The sequence below is a fragment of the Camelus ferus genome, chromosome 10 (assembly GCF_009834535.1).
Source record: "Camelus ferus isolate YT-003-E chromosome 10, BCGSAC_Cfer_1.0, whole genome shotgun sequence".
NCBI lineage: Eukaryota > Metazoa > Chordata > Mammalia > Artiodactyla > Camelidae > Camelus > Camelus ferus.
In genome coordinates, this window is record NC_045705.1 from 31,652,231 (window position 1) to 31,674,453 (window position 22,223).

The window sequence follows — 22,223 nt, forward strand, 5'->3', positions numbered from 1 at the left end:
CTTACCATCCATTGCAAATGTGATCATTTTAATAGATTAAATGTTAATTATATCATCTTCCAAGCTTTGACATTGTGGGAAAAGCTTCTATTTATTATGAGTTTTTACAAACATAAGCTAGTAAATGGTCACCACAAAAACAGGTGTGCAATGCTCAAGCATAACCATATGGTAAAATTATGGAAGAAATAGCCCCAGAGGAACAGTGAGTTTGAGGAAGGGATATCTGTTTGAAGTAACACAAGTTGGCGTGCTGTAATCAGAGAAGCTTTGACTTATGAAGAGTTATGTAATAATGTAGAATGACCTGGTATTTCCCACATGCATAGAGGAGCATTACAGGTGTCATCTGCTTTCCTAAAGTTTGTATCATGGAGAAAAGCCAACGTTAGTATAGTAATAGCTTTTGTTTTCACAAAAGCAGAAGTCCTCTTCAGATTTATTTCAGTTAGTGAAAACAAGCCCAAATGTAGGTCTTTTGTTAAAAAAACAAGTGGTGTAATGCCAACTTTTGGAACGTGAGGAAATCCTGTACTGCTGAAATAGATCGCTACACCTATGGCAAAGTCAGTTTCATCAAAGTAACATATGTATAAAGAATTTAGTAAAGTAGCAGTGAGGCTCTGCAGAAATACATACTGTAGAATCATCAAACCAAGGATTTATAGATGTTCTTTCCATTGCATATCCTGAATCTAGGCACTTGAATGTTGAAGCCTTAATAAAATACATTAAAAATTATTAAAAACATCAGCAAAGGGACTAGCCATGTTTTATATACTCAGTGAATGTTAGTTTCTGGGCTTTAATTTTTCTGTCAATGATCTACAAAATTTTTAATTTTCTTTCATGTTTTATGATAAATATAATCCTCTATATTCATATAAATCCTCACTTTCTTGGCATCATGAATAGCCTAAATTACCCTCCTCTTCAACAAACTCCTAATGGCATTTTTCACCTCTGTGTTTCTCACTGTGTAAATGATAGGATTTAACATAGGAGTGAATATTGCAAAGAACATAGTCACCAACTTGTCTACAGGGTAGGTGGCCACAGGACGTGTGTAGGTGAATATACAAGGGACAAAAAAGAGTATCATAACTATAAAGTGGGAGCCACAGGTAGAGAGGGCCTTGCGTCGCCCTTCAGAGCCGTGGGATTTCAGGGAGCTCAGGATGACTATGTAGGAGATGAGTAGCATGGAAAAAATGAGTAAGCACATGCCCCCACTGTTAGCTGCCACCACCACTACAAGCCTGTAGGTGTCGCTGCAGGCAAGCTTCAACAGCGGAAAGAGATCACACATGAAGTGGTCAATGACATTGGGGCCACAGAATGGCAAGTTGACCATGAGAAGAATCTGCACAGTGGCATGCAGGATGCCCCCAATCCAGGCCACCACCACTAGGAGCTGACAGAGCCCCTGTCGCATGATGGTCGTGTAGTGCAGAGGCTTGCAGATGGCCACATAGCGGTCATAAGCCATGATAATGAGGAGGATAATTTCTGATCCTCCCAGGAAATGTTCCACAAAGAGCTGAGTCAGGCAGCCACCCCAGGAGATTGTTTTCCTCTGGTGCAGCAGGTCAATGAGCATTTTGGGGGTGGTGACACATGTGTAGGAAGCATCTATGAAGGACAAGTAGGTGAGGAAGAAGTACATGGGAGCTGAAAGTGCAGGGCTGAGGGAGATGGTGATGACCATGAGCAGATTGGCCAACACGGTAAATAGGAAAACGAGCAAAAAGACAAAGAAGAGTATTTTCTGCAAGTGTGGATCCTGCGTGAGTCCCAAGAGAACAAATTCAGTCACATTGTTGGGAGGCGTGAGGAGAGCCATTCAGCAAGCAACACCTTCTTGGGGCCTGAACTACCTAGCAAGAGATAAAGAATGATACCCATTAATCATGAAAGGATCGTGGTTTGAATTTCTTGGCACAAAAGCAGAGCAGTCACTGTACCTGTGGAGCGTTTCTTTGCCTCAGTGCTTGTTTTAATTCTCTCTTACTTCCTCCATGATTCTTTCCATCTCTTCAGACACCTAGTACCTGTCGCCTGTATAACATCTATAGGGCAACATCTGATGAGTCATTTACTGAGAAAACCCTAAGCTGTCCTCGTGAGATCTGGATTCCCCTTCTGTCTCCAGCTCCATGTGACTCTGCTAAGTCATGTCTGTGTCCCATGATTCTGAGCCCTCCTCTGTGTCTGTGAGGTTACAAACTGTTATTCTCAGATGGATCTTGTAAGCTGAGAGATGTGGCATAGAGGTTAGAAGCATTCCCTCTTCCATGAGAATTCACACCTGAACCCTCAGCTCTAACTGTGGGAAGAAAGACACCATAAATATGTATCTCCCATAAGCAGGCAGTTTAGGGAAATGTATGTAAGTAGTTGGCAACACGCTCTCCCTGGTACCTACCAGAACACATAAGCTGTTCAGGTGTGTTTCCCCACTGCACCTACCACAGTGCCTGGCATAATGTCCTCCCTGCCTGGAACCTGTTAGCTGAGGAGGAAGTGCTTGGTGAATTGCCATTCTCCATGGGGGAGAATACGTCTGCTTCCCCAGACCATAAATGAACCAGGAATTCAAGTGTTCTCATCCTCCTGCTCTGTTTATCATTGCTCTCTACTTTATGAGAAACATAAATAAACTTGTGAAAGGAAGCTGCATTCCAGGTTAATTTCTGACATACTTTATAAGCTAAGTATCAAAATGCTCTTGCCTATAAGAAAGAGTGTATTACTGGGTCATTTTACTTTCAAGGTAATTATAGTATTTGTTAATTAATTTTTTTAATTCTTCAAAATTATGTTCCACATACAACTTTACATAGTCACATACAGTAAATTTACAGCTTTTGTAGAACCGGATTGAAAAAAACATCTTTCATAGGTGTTCAATACAATAGGATCTATCAAGCAAAGGAAATCCCTATTTCCAAAGTTGTGAAAATAGAAATTTAATGTGGAAAACAGAAGGAAATAGTCTGCTAGATAAGATAAAGTACTATATATATATATATATATATATATATATAGACAAACACATATAAACTCTATTACTTACTATAAATACCTTTTTACAAATTCATTCATTCAACAAATCTTAATTGGACCCTGACTGTGTATATTAATGTATGCATGTTCACATAAAGTTACAGAAAGTGTCTTTGTGAAGCGCCTTTAGTAATCCCTTCCCTGACATTTTATTACCAAATAGCAGCAGCTCATCCCTTCATGATGTGAATGACCTTCCCACCCCTTTATGTTTCTGCTACAGGCATTCTCCTGCCTTCTTCTCCGGTCTTCCCATAGCATCCATCATCTGTCATTCCTGGTTAGAGGACATTGCATTACTAATAGAATAGAAATGTGGGGACATAAATTTCCCAAAGAACAGAGAAAACATAAATATAATAAAATATATTGTCCAAAAACTATTCCTTTTTTTTTTTTAAAAAAAAGTTAAGTGAATAAAGAGCTTTATTTTCAAATTATCCAAGATGAAAATTGTACACACATTTAGAAAAAAGGGCAGCAGATTCATTGCATTCCCTTATTCTCAGGTTGACTCCCCCAGCAGACGAGAAAAGAGTGTACATAAAGTAAGAATTAGACATAATTATTGAAACTGACTTAGACATAACTATGAAAAAACAGAATTTAATTCATCTTTTCCCTATGACTCCACAATACTCTTTCTAGGAATAAGCCCTAAAGGAAAACATATTTTAGATGGAAAAATTATTTTTTAAAATATGTTTAACAAAATTATTGGGAGCTGTGGAAAATTTAGAAACTATATGTTATGTTCCGTATTGGAGAAATGGCTAATAAAGTATCCTGCATCTCTTTGAATAATGTGCAGTTTTAAACACAGGTGTTAAATATATATCAATGAGAAAAAATACCTCAAAATATTTTTTCTGCCAAGTTGGTAATATTATAGTTGATTCTAACTTTCTTGATGCTTGATATGCTGAAAAGAGATTTATATCTTAGACTGGTGGGGGATATGTGATTTGTAAAATCCACTAAAACTCTATGATTATACAATTTCCCGGGGGAAAAAAATCTCACCTATGATGTTGTCTGACATAGCTCCATGGCCAGGGCCCCAGGAAGCTGATAGTTCAACAAGAAAGTTGTGAAGTAAAAAATGACAACTAGCTCATCTCTACCAAGCGTGTTTGCTGATTTATAAGTGGCACCTGGATAAGACCTTTCTCTTGAGCCTTAAAAGTGCTACCACATATCCCATTTGTAGTCAAATTCTATGATGTTTCTTACTTGTGGCTAATTGGACCTCAGGAGTATTTCACCATCATTTTAGATCTTGCCAAAAACACAATTATCTCAAGAAAGGAAACTGAACTTCAGTGGAGAATTCTTATAGCATTCTTCTTTAATTTTGAATTGCACCCTTAAGTCTACATGAAAACAAAACACTATGACAAGAGAAAAACAAGTTAATCACTTATGAAATTGGCTATTTGATAGTAAATGATTTTAAATATGGAGTCTAAATATTTAATATTACATAAATTAAACACTTAGTTGGGTAACTATCTGATTTTAAAATGTTTATTATAATATTGAATTTTTAAGTGACCTACCATTCATGGTAACCATAATTTTAAGTATTATTTTCAGATTAAGTGATAAATTATGAACCCTATTATAATATTAGCACTTCACAGCAGATAAAATTCACAGTATTTCTTCAAAGTAGTTGTTTCATGTGCCAGTTCTGGAATTAGATTCTCATGCCAATGATAAAAATAATTCCATTCTCCAGTTATATTCAGAGATGGTAAAATGCATTTATTTCAGTTATTTAAATTTGATCTCATAATATCCCTATGGAGTAGAAAAAATGTAAGCATCAATATTCACAATTTATTATAAGGAAATAGAAGACAGAATCAGAATGCCATTTGCCAAGGCAAAATAAGAAGCCAGGCCACTAAATCCTGGGCCAAGATCCTTATCTTTAAGTTACTGTTTTACAACTAAAGTGGTATGACGTGTTTATGCTGCCACCAACTGTGAGGCATATTATAATTATTTACCAAAAGAAATAAATACCAATCTTTGAAAGTATTTTAATAAATTCAATTCAATTCAATTCATTAATTTCCCCATTTACCATAATGACCACATGTTCAAATATGCTTGCTTTAATATAAAGAAAAACAAATTGAACATAACTCTGCATTGGCTACAGAGAATGTGGTCATTATGAGCAGCATGTGTCATGAAGGAAAAGCATTTAAGAAAACTGAAACCACATGACTAAGCCTATCTTGACTAGACACTGTAATATTATAGTGCCATAATAATATCTGTGATGGCAGATGCCAAAGACAATTTGAATGAAGATTTGAAACTATCTAAAGGATTATAAGGAATATGGATTTTCCTTCAGTGTCATCATGAAAATGTCTTGAACTTGTCTTTCAGCTCCAGAATGAAACCCAGAATCAGATTGGAGAATTAGCATGTACAAAGCCATCATTCTCAACCTCATAAAAGCTTGAAACCTACTCATAATGGCCCATTAAGTGGTCATCCAGCCTCACTTAAACAGCTGCAGTACTGGCTAGAGAGATTGCTTTAGAAACCCAACCCCTGTCTAGCCTAGCTCCCCAAGCTCCAGAGAGTAGCATGAAATGGAAAGAGGACAGAGTTAGGTCTAAATCAGTGAAGGTTGTTCATGAAAATAATTTTTCAAAAGAAGAGTTCCTGGAGCCATGCCAGGAAGGTCTTTTCCAAAATACGAATCCAAGTACAGAAGGGTTTAGAACTCCAGAGAGACAGTGACACAGATTTTCAAACTTGAAGAAGGGTAAATCCAAATGAAAGCATCAGAAAATATATATGAATCCTATCACAGTTGATCAGAAATTAGGTGAGGAATGGTTTGAACTTCGATAGTTTCAGAGACTAATATCTACCAAAGTATTCTTAGAACAGCTTCATGCATTTCACTAGGTAGAAGAGCATGTTCTCAAAACAAAGAGGCACTCAAGAGCAGAGCTCACGTTGCCTTATTCCAACCCAGAGACAATTTTACACCAAAAGGATATCTCTGCAGTTGTTTACCAGGAATAGAAAAGTTTGGAGAGGTGATATTTATGATAAGTAAATATTGGCATGAGCAGAATCACAGAACTTGGGAGCACCTTCCAACTTACCTAAGTGAACTACTTATAGAAATGCAGAACTCATGTAAAGGTTATGGAATATGATGAGGGCATACTGTGACATAAAACCCATATCTCCTGATTCTGAAGCTAGTTTTCTTATTCTCCATCATGTTTTCACAACCCTAATATGTTTGCTAAATATTGTTACATCATGGAGTCCATTGATTTCTTCAACAGAACCTGGTACCCGTGAAGTGGGAGGCTGAATCTTTCTGTTAAAAAAGGAAACTGTAAGTATGTCTACGACCTACACACACGTTTGTATTTTGGTAGCATACTTCATTTTTGAAAAGAGTCAAAATTAATTCACAACAAAGCCTTATAATTTGGGTAAGTCTTCAGCTGAGAAATATTTTCTTGATCAACTGTGGAATAATTAATCCTCTGTATTAACATGTAAAGAAAATATCAATAGTATGGCGATGAGAAATTTATATTTGGGTTTCAGATAAATCCAAAGCTTTTTAATAACATAAAATATTTTCTTTCATGGTGTATAAGAGGAGAAGAAACATGCTAATTTTTTCATTGTATACAAAGAGTAAACCTTTGAAGATATCTATTTCAGCTTCTTACAAAGATATTCAAATCCTTCTTCAACACCTTCTGACATTTGGTCCCCGAGCTTTTGTTGGAGGACACCCAGGCACAAGGAGCTCCCTAGTATCTGAAACACTGTGGTACATTAGACATTGTAGGACTGGCTTATGGATATACTAACTGAACAAAATATAAAGTTAAGAAATAGAATAATAGGTATATAGAATTTTTATATAGTGATATTGCAGGGTACTGTAAACAGAATGACTATTCAATAAACATGCTGGGAACTTTTATTTATCCTAATGATAAATAAGGAAAGTGTATTTCCAGTTCACACCATAGCTGAAAATGTGTATCTCATGTGAGTTAGAAACGTGAATGTAAAAGGAAAAACTTTATAAATTTAAAGAGAATTATCTTTTTAAATGCACAGCGTGGAAGGACTTTGAGAAGTAGATGCAGAGATCTTTCATCATGATTCCAGCTTCCTCATATCTGCATAATAGCGTAGGGGGGAGGTCCTTGATCCCAACCTCATTCACTCCAGTAGTCACGTGTCAGCTCCTTCAGTTCTAATATTTTTGAAATATTTAATTCACCATATCAGATTTCCCTCAGATTAAACTTCTAGAGTACTTTATATTTCCTTCACTGAAGAATTAATGAAACTTTATTCAATATGTGTCTGGCATTTATTTAATATGTGTCAAATACATGGAGGCATTAATACTGCTAAGTACACTAAATGAATCCAGTTACAAATTGAGAAAATGATGAAGACATATTTTATGCCTTAGTATCTATGTTGTGGGTTGACTCTATTCAGAAACATGTAATGCCAGAGCCTTAAAAAACTGATGTCTGTATATAGTATTTGATCCCCCAAATTGCTATAGAGCAGTTGTAAACAGAAAGACACCTTTGATTTATCACTGAAGTCAAGAACATAGTTTACAGAGAATGAGAAAGGCATTCCTTGTGTACAAGATCATGTGTACCCCAAATGTTAAACATTTGTTGCATTTAAAAAGGAAATCCTGAACCCAGACAGTTTAATTTAATGTAGGCGGACTCTGGAGCTCTATGTGATATGAACGACTTAAGTATGTATTGCAAGAATTGGTGGAGGCCATTTGATCCAGATGCAAAGAACTGGGTTGAATAATTTAATTTTTCAGCCTAAACTGTGTCAGAATGCACAAAATCAACTATATGCTACCATCACAGTTTACATTTAACAAAGTTTATTTCTTATGGATTTATCCTCAGCTGTGATCATGTGCTGTGAAATTTTAAATTACTTAATTTGACCAGGACATTTATTTTTAGATTAAAATTTTTTAGCCATAAGAATTTTTAATTTCAAAATTTCATTCTCTTTGATAAAAATGGAACAAGTTCTATTAGGTCATATTTTTCTGTACCAGGACAGTGATTGCTCCAGAAAAAGAAGTTGAAGTAAAACCAAAAAACTTTTGTCACTAAAGGATCTTAATACAGTATGATTATTGATTGTACCAAATATGCCACACTGATGAGGGATGTTGAGGGTAGGGGAGTATGTATGTGTGGATGGAGAGGGCTATATGCGAACTCTGTATTTTCTGCTCAATTCTGTTGTAAACCTGAAACTGCTTTAAAAGAACAAAGTCTATTTTTTTCAATGGGCATTATAACAACAACCAGAAAAAAAATACAGTATAATTACTTATACAAGAGATTATATCACAAGGGATTAAACCTATGCAATTCATTTGGTCTCAAAGGACTATAAACCATTCCACTTAGATAAAAATTGATTTTATAGCTGTTTCAGCAATAAGTAGTCTACATAACCCAAAGGAAATGATTTTTTAAGTGCAATCATTGATAATGAAAGCATTTATTGATTCTGTAATAGAATGAACATCATGTCCTACATGAAGGATACAGCCCTCTTCCTGCTAAGGTCACAGTTTTACTCCAAAGTTTCCTCATAGCATTCTTCATTTCTTCATTTCTCAGGGTATAGACTAAGGGGTTCAACATGGGAGTTAAGAAAGTTAAAACCACAGTCATGAATTTATCAATGGGAAGGGTAGAACTAGGCCTTGCATACAAGAAGATACAAGGAACAAAGAATAAAATGACCACCGTCATATGCGATGCACAGGTGTAGAAGGCTTTGTGATTTCCTCCCGCACCATGCATCTTAAGGGAGTGTAATATGACCCCACAGGAAACTAAGAGAATGAAGAAGACAACAGTGCAGGTTGCCCCTCCATTAGCCATCATGGAGAGTCCGATGAGGTGGGTGTTGGTGCAAGCAAGTTTCATTAAGGGGTACATGTCACACAGGAGGTTGTCAATGACATTGGGGCCACAGAAGGGGAGCTGATGAATGAAGAGAAATTGAACCAGTGAGTGCAGGAAGCCTCCATCCAGGCCACCAGCAGCATGAGAACACATACCCGCCGATTCATGATGACCAAATAATGAAGAGGCTTACAGATGGCTATGTATCGGTCATAGGCCATCACCACTAGAAGAATGACTTCAACACCAGCGAACAGATGATCTATAAAGACTTGAGTCATACAAGCCTGGAAGGAAATAGTCTTTTTCTGATGAAGCAAGTCAGTGATCATTTTGGGAGCAATGGCAGTAGAATAGACAGTATCTATAAATGATAAATAAGCCAGAAAAAAGTACATGGGGGAACCCAGGGACCGGCTGGCCACGATGGTCACCATGATAAGCAGGTTGCCTGCTATGGTCACGAGGTAGATGAGTAAGAAGGGGACAAATAGAACTTTTTGCATCTCAGGGTTCTGTGTGAGCCCCAGCAGGACAAACTCAGTCACATTGTTCCTGTTTTCCATGGTGATCTGAAGGTGTTGATCAGGTGTCAGAGTCTGCAAACAAAAGGGCCGATAATGACTTGGAGAAGATTGCAAGCTTTCTGTCAAAACTGTGATGTCTTACTGCACAGTGTTTGCTCCACAAGGGCTCACACAATGAGACTTTGGAATCTCCTCCCACAAGCACTCTATCCAATATCACAAATTCCTTGCTTCAACTACAGCGACGAGATGTCCGTATTCTAACTGGGAGGCATATCTGAGAGATGATCTACTACACAATAAGAAAGCTGCTTTCTCCAGAATCTCTCTCACAGAGATGACATTTTTTTCCTTTTATTAAATTGAAGTTTGGCGATTTTACAATGTTGTATTAGTTTCTGGTGTAGAGTAGAGTGATTCAGTCGTACATTTATAAATATACACATATTCTTTTTCATATTCTTTTTCATTATAGGTTATTGCAAGCTAATGAATATAGTCCCTTTTTATCTAAATTTTTAATTGAAGTATAGTTGGTTTACAACATCGTGTCAATTTCTGGTGTACAGCATAAGGACTTTGTTGTTCATCTATTTTATATATATAGTAGTTTGTAGCTGCTAATCCCAAACTTCTAATTTATCGTCCTCAACCCTTTTCCCATTTGGTAGCCATACATTTGTTTTCTATGTCTGTGAATCTGTTTCTGTTTTGTAAATAAGTTCATTTGTGTCACCTTTTTTTAGATTCCACCACAAGCAACACAATTCAAAGACTTCCTTTTTGACTTTATATGTTGTTTCTTTTTTCCCTGAGTATGTTTTGGCCTCTGAGGTCCAGCATGAGATCAATCCCATTCCTAACATCTTTACTTATATATTTATGTAAAGCAATGCCCAGGCATGGAGCATAGAATCACAGGCTGATGTGTAGATAGATGCCTTTCTGAGTTACTATGAGCTACAGAAACAGAGTAAGTCACCCACATCAGTGAAGGAACCAGGCACATCATGAGTGCTCATTAAATGCTTATTAAACTCTATTTAAGTAAAATGAATTTCAAGACTATAAGAGAGCAACTGAGCAGAGATAAATGTATAAAATTCTTCCTACCCAATAAAGTACAATGAAAACAATATTTTATTTAAAAATACACACACACAAACAGCATACACACAAACCACACACACACACACAACTAAATTGACATTAATTGCAACTTAGGCTATTGGAAGAAAAAACAGACAATACAAGTCTCAGTGAATGTGTACTACACAGACATTTTCCCTACTTTCCAAAATTGTTTAGAATTAAATATTGCTAGCCAGAACTCAATTAAGAGTGCCAAAATAAAAATTTTAGGCAGAATCACAGTATAGTGGAAAGAATTCTGTACCCAAAATCTAGAAATATTATTTAATTTTGTGCAGGCATCCTGGAAAAATCATGTCCCAACTCCTATTCTTACTGAAAGGTGATAGTCTTTCCAGATGTGTGAGTTTCCGAATTCTTGTCATTGAAATCTTTATCCTAAGTGGCATGTGAACACTTTTGCTGGCAGTCCACCTTTATATTAACCAGAATGAATTAGTATGTATTAAAGGTTATTTGGCTATTAAAGTAATGAGTATATTAGACTAGTTATTTTGTTCATATTGTAAATTCTTGGTTATCTGAGGCTGTGTGGAATACAGGCCATTCACTCTCGCTTGTGGAAAATAAAACTTTGTGGGGTCTTTCAGATATGATCCAGTGCAATTTTACATGTAATGTGTAGGTTACTTCATTTTGGCAAAATTATTATGTGCCCCTTTTCAGTGTTAATTTATAGACTGTCATTTGTGGAGAGCAGGAGATTTGTGCCTCTGGCAAGCCAATTTGTACTCGAACATCAGAGAGAGAATAAAAGTGTAGAAGAGAAAAAATGCGAGATGACTGAGAATAGGCAGATCGGAAATGACAAAGATCTTAAGCTGAATAAAATATGCTTTGAAACTGGTCAACAGTTTGAGTTTGGGGAACTTGCTGAGCTGGGAGTAGAGGAATTTCAGATTTCCTGAGCTATAGATTCAGAGATGGATTAGAGGGTAACTCAGCATTAGCTCCAGGATTTGCCTCTCAGAATCTTTATACTTCTGGATCAAAGGAAAATGAGAAAATCAAATTCTCAACTTTAAGATGCATGAGTATAAGCAACCAGTTGCCTAAAGGAGTTCCATCTTCAGGGCTCTGGATGTGCACTTATTATACACCTAAATATCTCCACTCACAATTACCAAGCTGTACCTGCATTTATGATGAAAAGTAAATACCCGCCTTCCATAGGAGTTGTCTGAGCATGCAACAGATAATGTCTAGTAGCAGAGCCTAACCCTTGGACCTGTAAGTACTTACAACACCTATGTGTTTACAGCTGGTTTTCCACCATCATTGTTGGGTCTGTTGGGACAGCAAACATGCGTTATTAATAATTGTATCTCCAGAATCTGAGCATGCCTTATGCATTTAAGTGACCTAATTATTACTCTAAGCTGTTCAAAGCTATTAACTCAACTGGGAATGATACAAAATTCCAAACCTTATCAATATCGGATGTTGTTAAAAAACTAATATATCTGCTTCAAACATTTGTGAGATTCTTCAAATTTCAATGAGAAATGGTAACTCTTTAAAGAATGCTCAAAACGTAGATCATGATAACTATCCCACAATGACAAATAAAATAAGGTAAATCAAGCAGATCTACACTATGCCAAATTCAACAACATAAGGTGGGGAAGCAAACCATTTGGTTTGTAAGGTGTGCAATACTGGAAAACACAATCAGCAAGATATTGGAAGTTAAAGACTGAAATTTTGAGTTTCAGTGCAGATCCTTTTGAAACATATGATCACAATTCCTGTCTAACCATGTTTATATTTAATTGTTTATATAGTAAAACCTGCTTCCCATGTAACCAATGGCTTTTTCTTAATGAGTGAGTAGTGACCATTAAAATGATGTAGCAAAAATTTTGAGATTCTAATATACGCCTAACTAGCTCATTAGATTTTAAAAAGATAAATTTTAAAGAAATATCACATTTCCCAAGTGAATTTCTTCATTGTAAAAGAAAAATGCCAACACTAAACCCTAAATATGGTTGAACAGACTTTGGAAACAAATACTCAAAAATAGCTATCAGAGATGGTACACTGCCTATCTCACACATAGTCTTTGTCTGTTTTGTTTTGTTTTGTTTTGTTTTGTTTTGTTTTGTTTTGTTTTGTTTTATAAATATTACCGGGGTGGCCCTTAATGGCTGCAGTGTATTTTAAGAGAACTCAGGTTCTAAATTCCAATTTGGAATTTGAGCCTCAAAATGCCAACTGTGTGACTTGGGAAAACCACTCAACAGCATTTCTATAATGAAACATAATAGTATCCAACACATAGGCTGGTTTTAGAGATTAAATAGGATAATGCAAATAAAGCTCTCCAAACATGGATAAGTAATAAGCACTAAATAAATTAAAAATATGATTTACTACTTTTTGTTTCCTCATATAAATTTGGTGCCACACCTCAACAATTAGTTTTACATGAGTTTCCTCAATGTCCCCTCTCTTTTCTAGTTATCCAAAGGAGCATTTCCTGAGGGATGGATGAATGGATTGAGTGTGTCATTATCATATGCAATTATGGAAGCCATCCAGTTTTACCACTCACATTACTGTGTCCAGATTCCCTTGTGTGTCTTTCTCCATATCTCATTCTCCACTTTGAAATGTATCATTAAAACTAAGTTATATCTGAGGGAATCTTTCCATAAATTAAGAGATCAACTGTCTGTGTACTGCAATGTGTCCTGTTTTATTCACAATATTTATAAAAATGAGAAAATATCCATGTCATTAACCCACAGGCAGAAATAGATGTTGGTATTTTCTTTGAGATTTTTGTAGATCCTGTATCTAGCACAATTCATGAATTTTCACAGACACTAAAATTCACTTTCCAATAAGGTGTAAGTATAGCTCAATGAGTCTAACAAGTAAGTAAATGCCTCTGAACTCAAGCTTTCACATTTTAAGTTTTGAGTTTCCTTTTACAATAAGAAGCTGTTAACTCATATATCAAAATGTTATTTGGGGAATAAACACAAAGGAATAAGAAGCAGAGACTCAGATATTTGTACAACAATGTTCATAGCAGCACTATTCACAATAGCCAAAAGATAGAAACAACCCAAATGTCCATCAACTAGTGAATGTATAAACAAGTTGTGGTATATACAAATGATGGAGTATCAGTCAGCCTTAAATAGGAGGGAAATTCTGATATATGTTACAACATGGACGAACCTTGAATAGATTGAAATAAGAGCAATGAGCCAGAAACAAAGAGGCAAATATTTTATGATCTCCCTTTCCTGGGATACCTGGAATAGTCACGTTCTAAGCGACAGGAAGTACAGCAGTGGTTGCCGGGGACTGGGGGGATGAGGAGATGCGGAGTTACAGTTTAACGGATGCAGAGTGTCAGTTTGAGATGATGAAAAAGTACTGGAGATGGAGACTGGTGTTGGAAGCACAATAATGTGTTTTGTATATTTTACCAAAACTAAAAAAAAAAAAAAAAAATTACCAAAAGAAATAAAATGTCTACACAAGAATATTCAAAAACACTATGTTCAAGATAACTATTTGTAAAAAGCTATCATGGTCCTTACTATTATCTTCAATATATTAAGGTACAAAATAAATAATTGTCAGATTCTCTAAATTATATAAAACAATCTAAAAGATTATGTGAAGATCATATATATGTCCTGTTATATTTTGTTATGCTCGGCTATGTTTAGTCTCTATTTCAGCTTGCATTTAAACAACTGTAATACAAAATATTGGAGAAAATTATTGTCATTGCATTTGTTCCAACAGCATTATACAGAATGGAGTAAACATACATGCTGTATTATTCCTGGCATTTCTGGCATAAAATATTTGAGGTTAAATGGTAAAACATGCTTCATAAGACAGATACAGAATTTATTTCAAGTAACTCAGTTTTCCCGATTCTCATCGAAGGGAAGAGTTTTTGTGAATATGTTACCTGAGTTTTCTATTACCTCTTCAGTCAGTTGTTCCAAATCCAGGCTTCACCAATTCTCTTTGGTCCTCGAAGATGAATGTTTAGTTCAATGAAGGTGAGGCAGGATTTCCACCACATCAACCCTGGTGTGACTGCAGAGAGAAGATCAGGCTACACTTAATCACTTTGTCACATAAACATATATCTCTCTGCCTGAACAAGGTATGACCATGTTCTTCAACTTTTATAAACACTTTACAATTTAAATTATAGAATTATTTAGAGCTGGCTTCAAGAATATATAGTTGATATGACTGATAAGTCATCAAATTTGAAAGCTGTCACTGAAAATATATATCAAGAACAAATTTAAAGCATTATTATGTTGAACTGACCAAATTAATTGAACAAACTTTTAATACTATTTCAGCCAATAATGCAGAGAGCTGAATAATTAAAGAAATAAGTTTTATTTTGGATATTTTTTAAGCATTTATATGATTATTTTAATATGATTCATGCCTAGTAAAGTAATGGCTTTTGTTTTACATTTCGACTGTAACGTTACTACTCAAGGAGAAATCTTCCCCCCGGTAAGAGAAGCTATGACTGGGCACTTAATCAACAATGAACAGTAAATCACTTCAGAGTTGTCAAAACAGTTTGTCCCCAGGGCTGCTTGTTCAAGATTAAATTCACTGAGGAATCATGCTCTAGAGAACTGAGATCTTCCATAAGATCCTTCCAGCACATTGTATATCTTCAGAGGCTTCTCCTGCCAATCACATTAGGGGAATTAAGTGGAAAAACTGCATTCTAATACCAAAAAGTAAGTCACTTATTAAGAGCAAAAACATAAGGTTGTGTAAACAAGAATTTTTATTTTCAGTTAACCAGTGTATACTTGAAATTCTCAAATGCAATATGGCACTGGAGAGAAGTAAAAGGTAAAGTCTTTGTGTATGGCAGATGTACTGAGTGAGATTATGGCTAATCAACATAATAAAATTTCAATTTAGCTCAAATAATGTCCACATACAAAATTCGAACTCAGAACTTTGTGCAAAAGAAAACAATCTTTCTTAAAAAGAAATGCAGAAACAAGTAATTAGGACTTATAATTTGAAAGAGATTATTATAAATTAATAGAAGAAGGAAAAATTAAAAGCTAAATTTAGATGTCTTTTATATAGCTATGGCAGGTCCCTAAATCTGAATGTCTCTACAAACTATCTAACAAAACACACAACAGAATAGACAATATTCTGTACACATAATCTAATACAATATACAATACAATAGAATTGGCACATAAGATCACACATAACTAACACATACAGCATAAATAAGTCACTGAGAATACACAAGTTTCAAATTAACCCTAAGGAAATAAACATCAAATTCCAGCAGAGAGATCTCTGGAACTTATGGTCCAAGCCTGAGAGAATGAAGGAAACTGAAATGGGTGCAAAGAAGAGAAGAAGGAAGTAACAATCCCAAGGAAGGTAGAGCACAGTCCTACTCATATTTACTAAAGAGTAAATCACACACAACTTTTAAATCATTAAAAAAAAATTGCTCAGCATCATTAGATATTAGGAAAATGCAAGTCAAAGACCCAGAATTCTTTGATCTTGAAAACTCTTTGTAAATAGTTTTCAGTAGTTCCTTTGAAGAGTGATATCTTTTCCTGTCAGGACACTGACATACAGGGTGGGGATGATAATTTTTAATGAACAAATTTTTTATGGGAAAATACCAAGGCATCCCCATTGAAGCTAAAAATGAATCAAGATTTCTCTATTCACAGTCATTACCCCATGTTTTCCTATATCAAATAATATAATAATATATTAAGGAGAAATGTGATATAAAATATTTAAAGAAAGTTATTAGAAAGAAAAATCATTAAGATACCATTATCTTTCTAGCAAATCCAAAAGAGTTAACTGAAGATCTCTCATACATATAAGAGTTCAGTGAAGTGGCTGATTTCAAGAGTAAACTGATAAATATTTATTAGTTATTTTCTTGAATGCTAGCTATAATTATTTAGAAAATAGAATGTGGAAAGAATATTTTTCATAAATGTAATCCAAATTATAAAATATATGTAAAAAACAGAAAGATGTGAAAGACCCATAAGATGAAAACAAAGGAATTATTGAAGAATATCAAAGAAGACCTAAGTAAACACAGATATTTTCATGTTTCCATGGAGAATGATTCAATGTGAACAAGACATCAATTATTTTCCTAATTAATTAGACATTTAATACATTGTCAGTCAAAATTTTCATAGTTTCTACAACTTCTGAAATTATTCTAACATTTACATGAGAAATAATTGTTCGAAACACAAAAACTTGTCTTTAATAAGAGTATTGAGTTATAGTCCTCTTAGCAGATATTAAAATCTACTTATAAGAACTAAAAAAAAAATGGAGTATTGGCTTAGGAATAAGCAACTGGTCAAAAGAAAATATCCTAGAAATAAATACAAAAGCATTTGGACATTAAATATAGTAAACATGACATATCAAATTAGGTAAGTAGGTAAGATTTTTGGAAACTGTGTTGAAAATTTTGTTTTAAGGTAACAGATAACCATTTGCAAAGTAGATTTAAATTCTTTATACATATGCACACACACAAACATACACATACATTTTCTCTCTTTCTGTAAAATCTCCCACACACATAGATGCATATATGTGTACTTAATGCTTTAAAATACAAAAACATAATTAAAGTAGAAAAAAATTTATAAATTGTTACATAACCTTGATGTCAAAAAGGCACAAACTCTGATAATAGTGATTGATAACATTAAAAGTTAAATTATAACACTTCCACACTACCAAAACACTATCTAGAAGTTCTTTGTTTTATACTATAATATATAAAATCTTTCCTAAGTCAATAAAACATTTTGAACATGCCAATTAAATTAGATAAAATATATGAAAAAGCAATTCATAAAAATGTACCAATGGCAAAATACTTCACTATTAAGTAAATGAAGCAAATTGTTGACTTAAAATAAGATATAATTTTGCTTATAAAAAGTTAGAAATATTTATAAAAATCTATGTTCAGTAATGCTGTAGAATAGAACAAGAATACATAGGAAGGCATTTATTAAAAATATGAAAGACTATTTGTGAATTTTTTCAAATTTAAAGAACTTCAAAGGCCTAATGGGGTGCAGAGTTATGTTATATATGGGATAGGAAGATTCAACTGTCAATACCTTCAAAGCAATTTCAATATAAAAATCCCAATGGCTTTTTTTTCAACATGACAAGCTGAATTAAAATGTATGTGGAAAAACAAAGACTTTTTTCACCTCATAAAAAAGGTTGAGAGACTTGTCCTATAAGACATGAAAACTTATTATAAACTTACATAAATAAACACAAGTTTAGAAAAATTAATCAGTTGACAGTAATAAATAAACCAGAACTAGAATCAGACATGAATGAAAACTCAATATGTGAAAAGATGGGTTATTCAATAAGTGATGCATAGACAATTGGCTATCATCACTGGAAAAAAAATGAAAAGGGCACTTTACAGCATATATAAAAATCAATGTTCAATGGATTAATATTGGAAACTAAAAAATGCAAAACTTTTTAAATCTTTAGAAGATAATATTGATTGACATTTTTCTGGCCATACAGTAGAAATGATATGATAAGAAAGACATAGAAGTGCTAACTTAAATCCACATAAACACTGAGAAATTTGATTACATTTAGAAGTTTCCATTCATCCAGCTATATGAAAGAAATGTAGAAAAAAACCCCACAAACTGGGAAAAGATTTTTGCAATGCATACAAACAAAAAAAGAATTAGTACAGAGCATTCCTAAAGAACTCCAATACATTTATGATAACAGAAAAACAACCTACTAGAAAAATTGACAAAAGCATGAATACATGTTGAATAGAACATGAGAAAAAATGAATGTTTAATAAACATGCAAATATGTTCAAATTCAGTAGCAGTAAGGATTGAAAAATAAAACCGTAATACAGTCATAGTCTTATACTCATTAGATTTGCAAAAACATTAAACATCTGACAATATCAAGTATTGGTTGGGATGTGGACTAATGGATCTGCTTCACACGGTTGACAGGAATTCACCTGATAATACAGGTTTAGAAGAAAATTGCAACTATCTGTGATTGTGAACTTGTAAACACTACTTAACACAAAAGACATTCTTTCAGGATGTTTATAGCAGCACCATGTGCAATATCGAAAACTGGAAATAACCCAAATGACCACTGACTGGATGGTCTATTCAGACGTGGAATAACATACAGCAGGGGAAATTGTGGGACTAGAGAAATGTGCAGTCATATGATCAAATCTTAGAAAAGTTAATTGACATTGTCGGTAAAAGATTCAGAAAGCCACATACTGCATAACATAATTTTAATAAAGAATATGAAACTCCAAATAATATACTTTAAGAATACATACATATATAGTTAAACTATTTTCATCAATGGTTAACAAAAAGTTCAGCATTGAGATTATCTCTGGGAAGAGACAAAGGAAGGGAGTCGGGGAAATATACATCAGTAGTTTCAGTGATATTGATCATATTCTAGGTAAGATGCTACAAAACAGATATAAATTGCATATATTAATGGATATGCATGAAAATACACAATAAAATTTTAAAGTAAGAAAAAGTCTAAAATCTTTTTTTAGAAAAGAAAATCGTTAAAAAGCATAGATAATATTCCATAATACAATGAGAGCAAATCTATCTTCTTCCTAATTTGAGATATTCCAGAAGGGACTGCACACTGAGAAAAACCTGATAATTTTACATAAAATTGAAAAACAAAATTCTGTTTACACAGAAACAAATGATTATTAAGTCTATAAGTAAAAAGTATTTATGTTGAATATGACTTTTAGGGAATACACTGCTTATGCAAAATAACACATCTCTTTCCTATATCTTCAGTATCTTTAAGACAAAATAAGAAGTACTGTCTACCATGTGAAGAGTGGCAAAGATGTTCATAATAACTAATGAAGAAGAGCGTGAAAATATATTGACAACTTGGATTAGTGTGGTTTTCTATCCTCTAATCAAGAACCAGAATCTGTTTTCATCATCAACCACATCCCATCTAACAAAATAGCTCACTGATCGTATCTTTAAATGAACACAGTAACCTCTCCCATCTGAATATCCTGCACTACAAACTCAAAGACATTGACCTGAGGAACAGAAGTCATCTTAAAGACGAATGCATTATGCAGCTACAGAAAGTTGCTGTGCCAAAAAAAAAAAAAAAAAAAAAAAAAATTAACACTTTAAAATTTAAAAACCACTTTTTTTGGCCCTCAGAAATTTGTCTAAATATTAGCCAAATTGTTTTCCCATTAATTTGAAAGTAAAGTAAATTTTAAAGGTTAGCTTGTTTTTTTACAACTCTCCCTTCTAAAATCCCAATTTAGTATAAACTGTGAAAAATAAAGTTACAGGGTGTACTTAGTTTATTTTTTCTTGTAATAGGACAAAAAGCTGTGTCTCTTATTCATCCTGCAGAACTTCTCTATTAGATTGATTCTAACCTCAAAGGACAATTTATTCTACTTTTTGGATGCTTTTGTATAAACAAAGAAAAGCATCTCTGTGGAGTCTATTGAATTGACTAAATCATCCATGGTTAGAATTTACTGCCTGTTCGTTGCTTTAGGATTAGTGACAAATGTGTTCAGTGTGCGTGGCACATTCTGATTCTACCCATAGTTAACTTTTTATCCCAGAGTTTTGCCATCGCACTTTTCATCTCTGAATTTCTCAAGGTGTATATTAAAGGGTTCAACATGGGAGTGATGACAGTGTAAACCACAGTTATGGATTTATCAATGGGAAAGTTGGAAACAGGTCTCACATACATGAAAATACAGGGAACGAAGAAGAGGACCACGACTGTGATGTGGGAACTGCAGGTAGACAGGCCTTTGCGCCTCCCTTCCTGACTGTGAGTTTTAAGGGAATTTAGGATGACCCCATAGGATGTTAGTAGAAGGATGAATATGACCATACAGATTGCTCCACCATTGGCAACCACAGTGAAACCCACAAGGTGAGTGTCAGTACAGGCAAGTTCCAACAATGGGTACATGTCACAGATGAAGTGGTTAATGACATTGGGGCCACAGAAGGGGAGGTTGTAGACAAAGAGAAGCTGAACCACGGAGTGCAGGAAACCTCCGACCCAGGCCACCACCAGCAACAGGATGCAAACCTGCCGATTCATGATGGTCAAGTAGTGCAGTGGCTTACAGATGGCCACGTAGCGATCATAGGCCATCACCACCAAGAGGAAGACCTCAGAGCCCCCAAATAAATGTTCTAGGAAGAGCTGTCCCATGCAAACTGAGAAGGAGATTGTCTTTTTACCACAGAGTAAGTCTCTAATCAACTTGGGTGAAATGACAGTGGAGTAAACCGCATCCATGAGGGACAGACAAGCAAGGAAGAAGTACATGGGGGAGCCCAGGGAGGGGCTGGCAAAGACAGTCGCCATAATGAGCAGGTTACCCACCATCGTCACAACGTAGATGAGCAAAAACAAGACAAATAATGCTTTTTGCCTCTCAGGATTCTGAGTGAGGCCCAGCAGAACAAATTCTGTTAGATTGTTGCTATGTCCCATTTAGTCATCTACGAGGCCGGTGTCAGGGATGAGAGATCAGGAGACCCAAACCTGTAATGAGATTGTGAACATGACTACGAATGTATCTGCTACATTACAGAGCATATCTGTGTGTCTGTGTGTCTGTTTGTCTATGGTGGTTTGCACACAATAAGCATTTGGTAAATATCTATTGAATTCTTCTTCCAAAAACCCATCACACCTTCCCTTGACAGTTCTATTTCTCCTCAGATGATTGTGTTGGGACCACAAATAAGAGGTTATATCTCTATGTTTGGTGGATCTTCTATAGAGAAGTGTAGTCAAAGACCAACAGGCAGTCATAGCTTTAATAGAACCTTATTGAAACTAGGTCAGTTCATGACATAGAAGTCAACAAAGACAAGCAAGTAAGGGTCCCTGCTCTCCAGAAACTTACTCTCTGGTGGTGACCACAAACTCTAAGTAAACTGGCATAGAGTCAGTCCCTTGAGGTGGCAGTATTTGGAATGAGTGCTTTTACAGTAGACCCAGGAGGCATCAAAACTAACATCTTTTCTGGAATAACTCCCTTAATACTATGATATCCAACTCTTAGATATTCAGTCCCTCCCATTTCAAAGGCTGTTTGGTCTTAGTGAATCTCTCATTAAAGTCCAAGACCCTGGAATTTGGACTGTATCAAATAACTGCAAAATGACTTAGCCCAATGTTCCCTGCAGCAATTACATGGTCTCTTTGACTATCAGGTTTTTAAGAAGTTATAATTCTTTTAATCTTCACCTATACCACAGTGCTTAACACATATACACAACATAGACATATTTCAGAATATATTTTAGTATTGAAATGACTCATGACTATCACCAACAATTACATTAGCAGA

The 22,223-nt window shown here is 34.8% G+C and overlaps 2 protein-coding genes and 1 pseudogene across 2 annotated transcripts; all 3 read right to left on the reverse strand.

Moving 5' to 3' along the window:
• Nucleotides 1-916: 916 nt before the first annotated feature.
• Nucleotides 917-1,843, reverse strand: LOC102516842 (olfactory receptor 140-like). Its single transcript, XM_014567302.2, has one exon. It carries the CDS (start codon nt 1,841-1,843, stop codon nt 917-919), a length of 927 nt encoding a protein of 308 aa, XP_014422788.2.
• Nucleotides 1,844-8,669: 6,826 nt separating this feature from the next.
• On the reverse strand, nt 8,670-9,870 carry LOC116666652 (annotated as a pseudogene).
• Nucleotides 9,871-20,410: 10,540 nt separating this feature from the next.
• Nucleotides 20,411-21,358, reverse strand: LOC102521139 (olfactory receptor 4A5-like). The gene has a single exon (XM_006193864.2). The coding sequence runs from the start codon at nt 21,356-21,358 to the stop codon at nt 20,411-20,413; it is 948 nt and encodes a 315-aa protein (XP_006193926.2).
• Between the last annotated feature and the right edge of the window lie 865 nt (nt 21,359-22,223).

Excerpts from the sequence above, each read along its gene's own strand:
- LOC102516842 (XM_014567302.2), bottom strand. The coding sequence starts at position 1,843 with ATGGCTCTCCTCACGCCTCCCAACAATGTGACTGAATTTGTTCTCTTG.
- LOC102521139 (XM_006193864.2), bottom strand. The coding sequence starts at position 21,358 with ATGGGACATAGCAACAATCTAACAGAATTTGTTCTGCTGGGCCTCACT.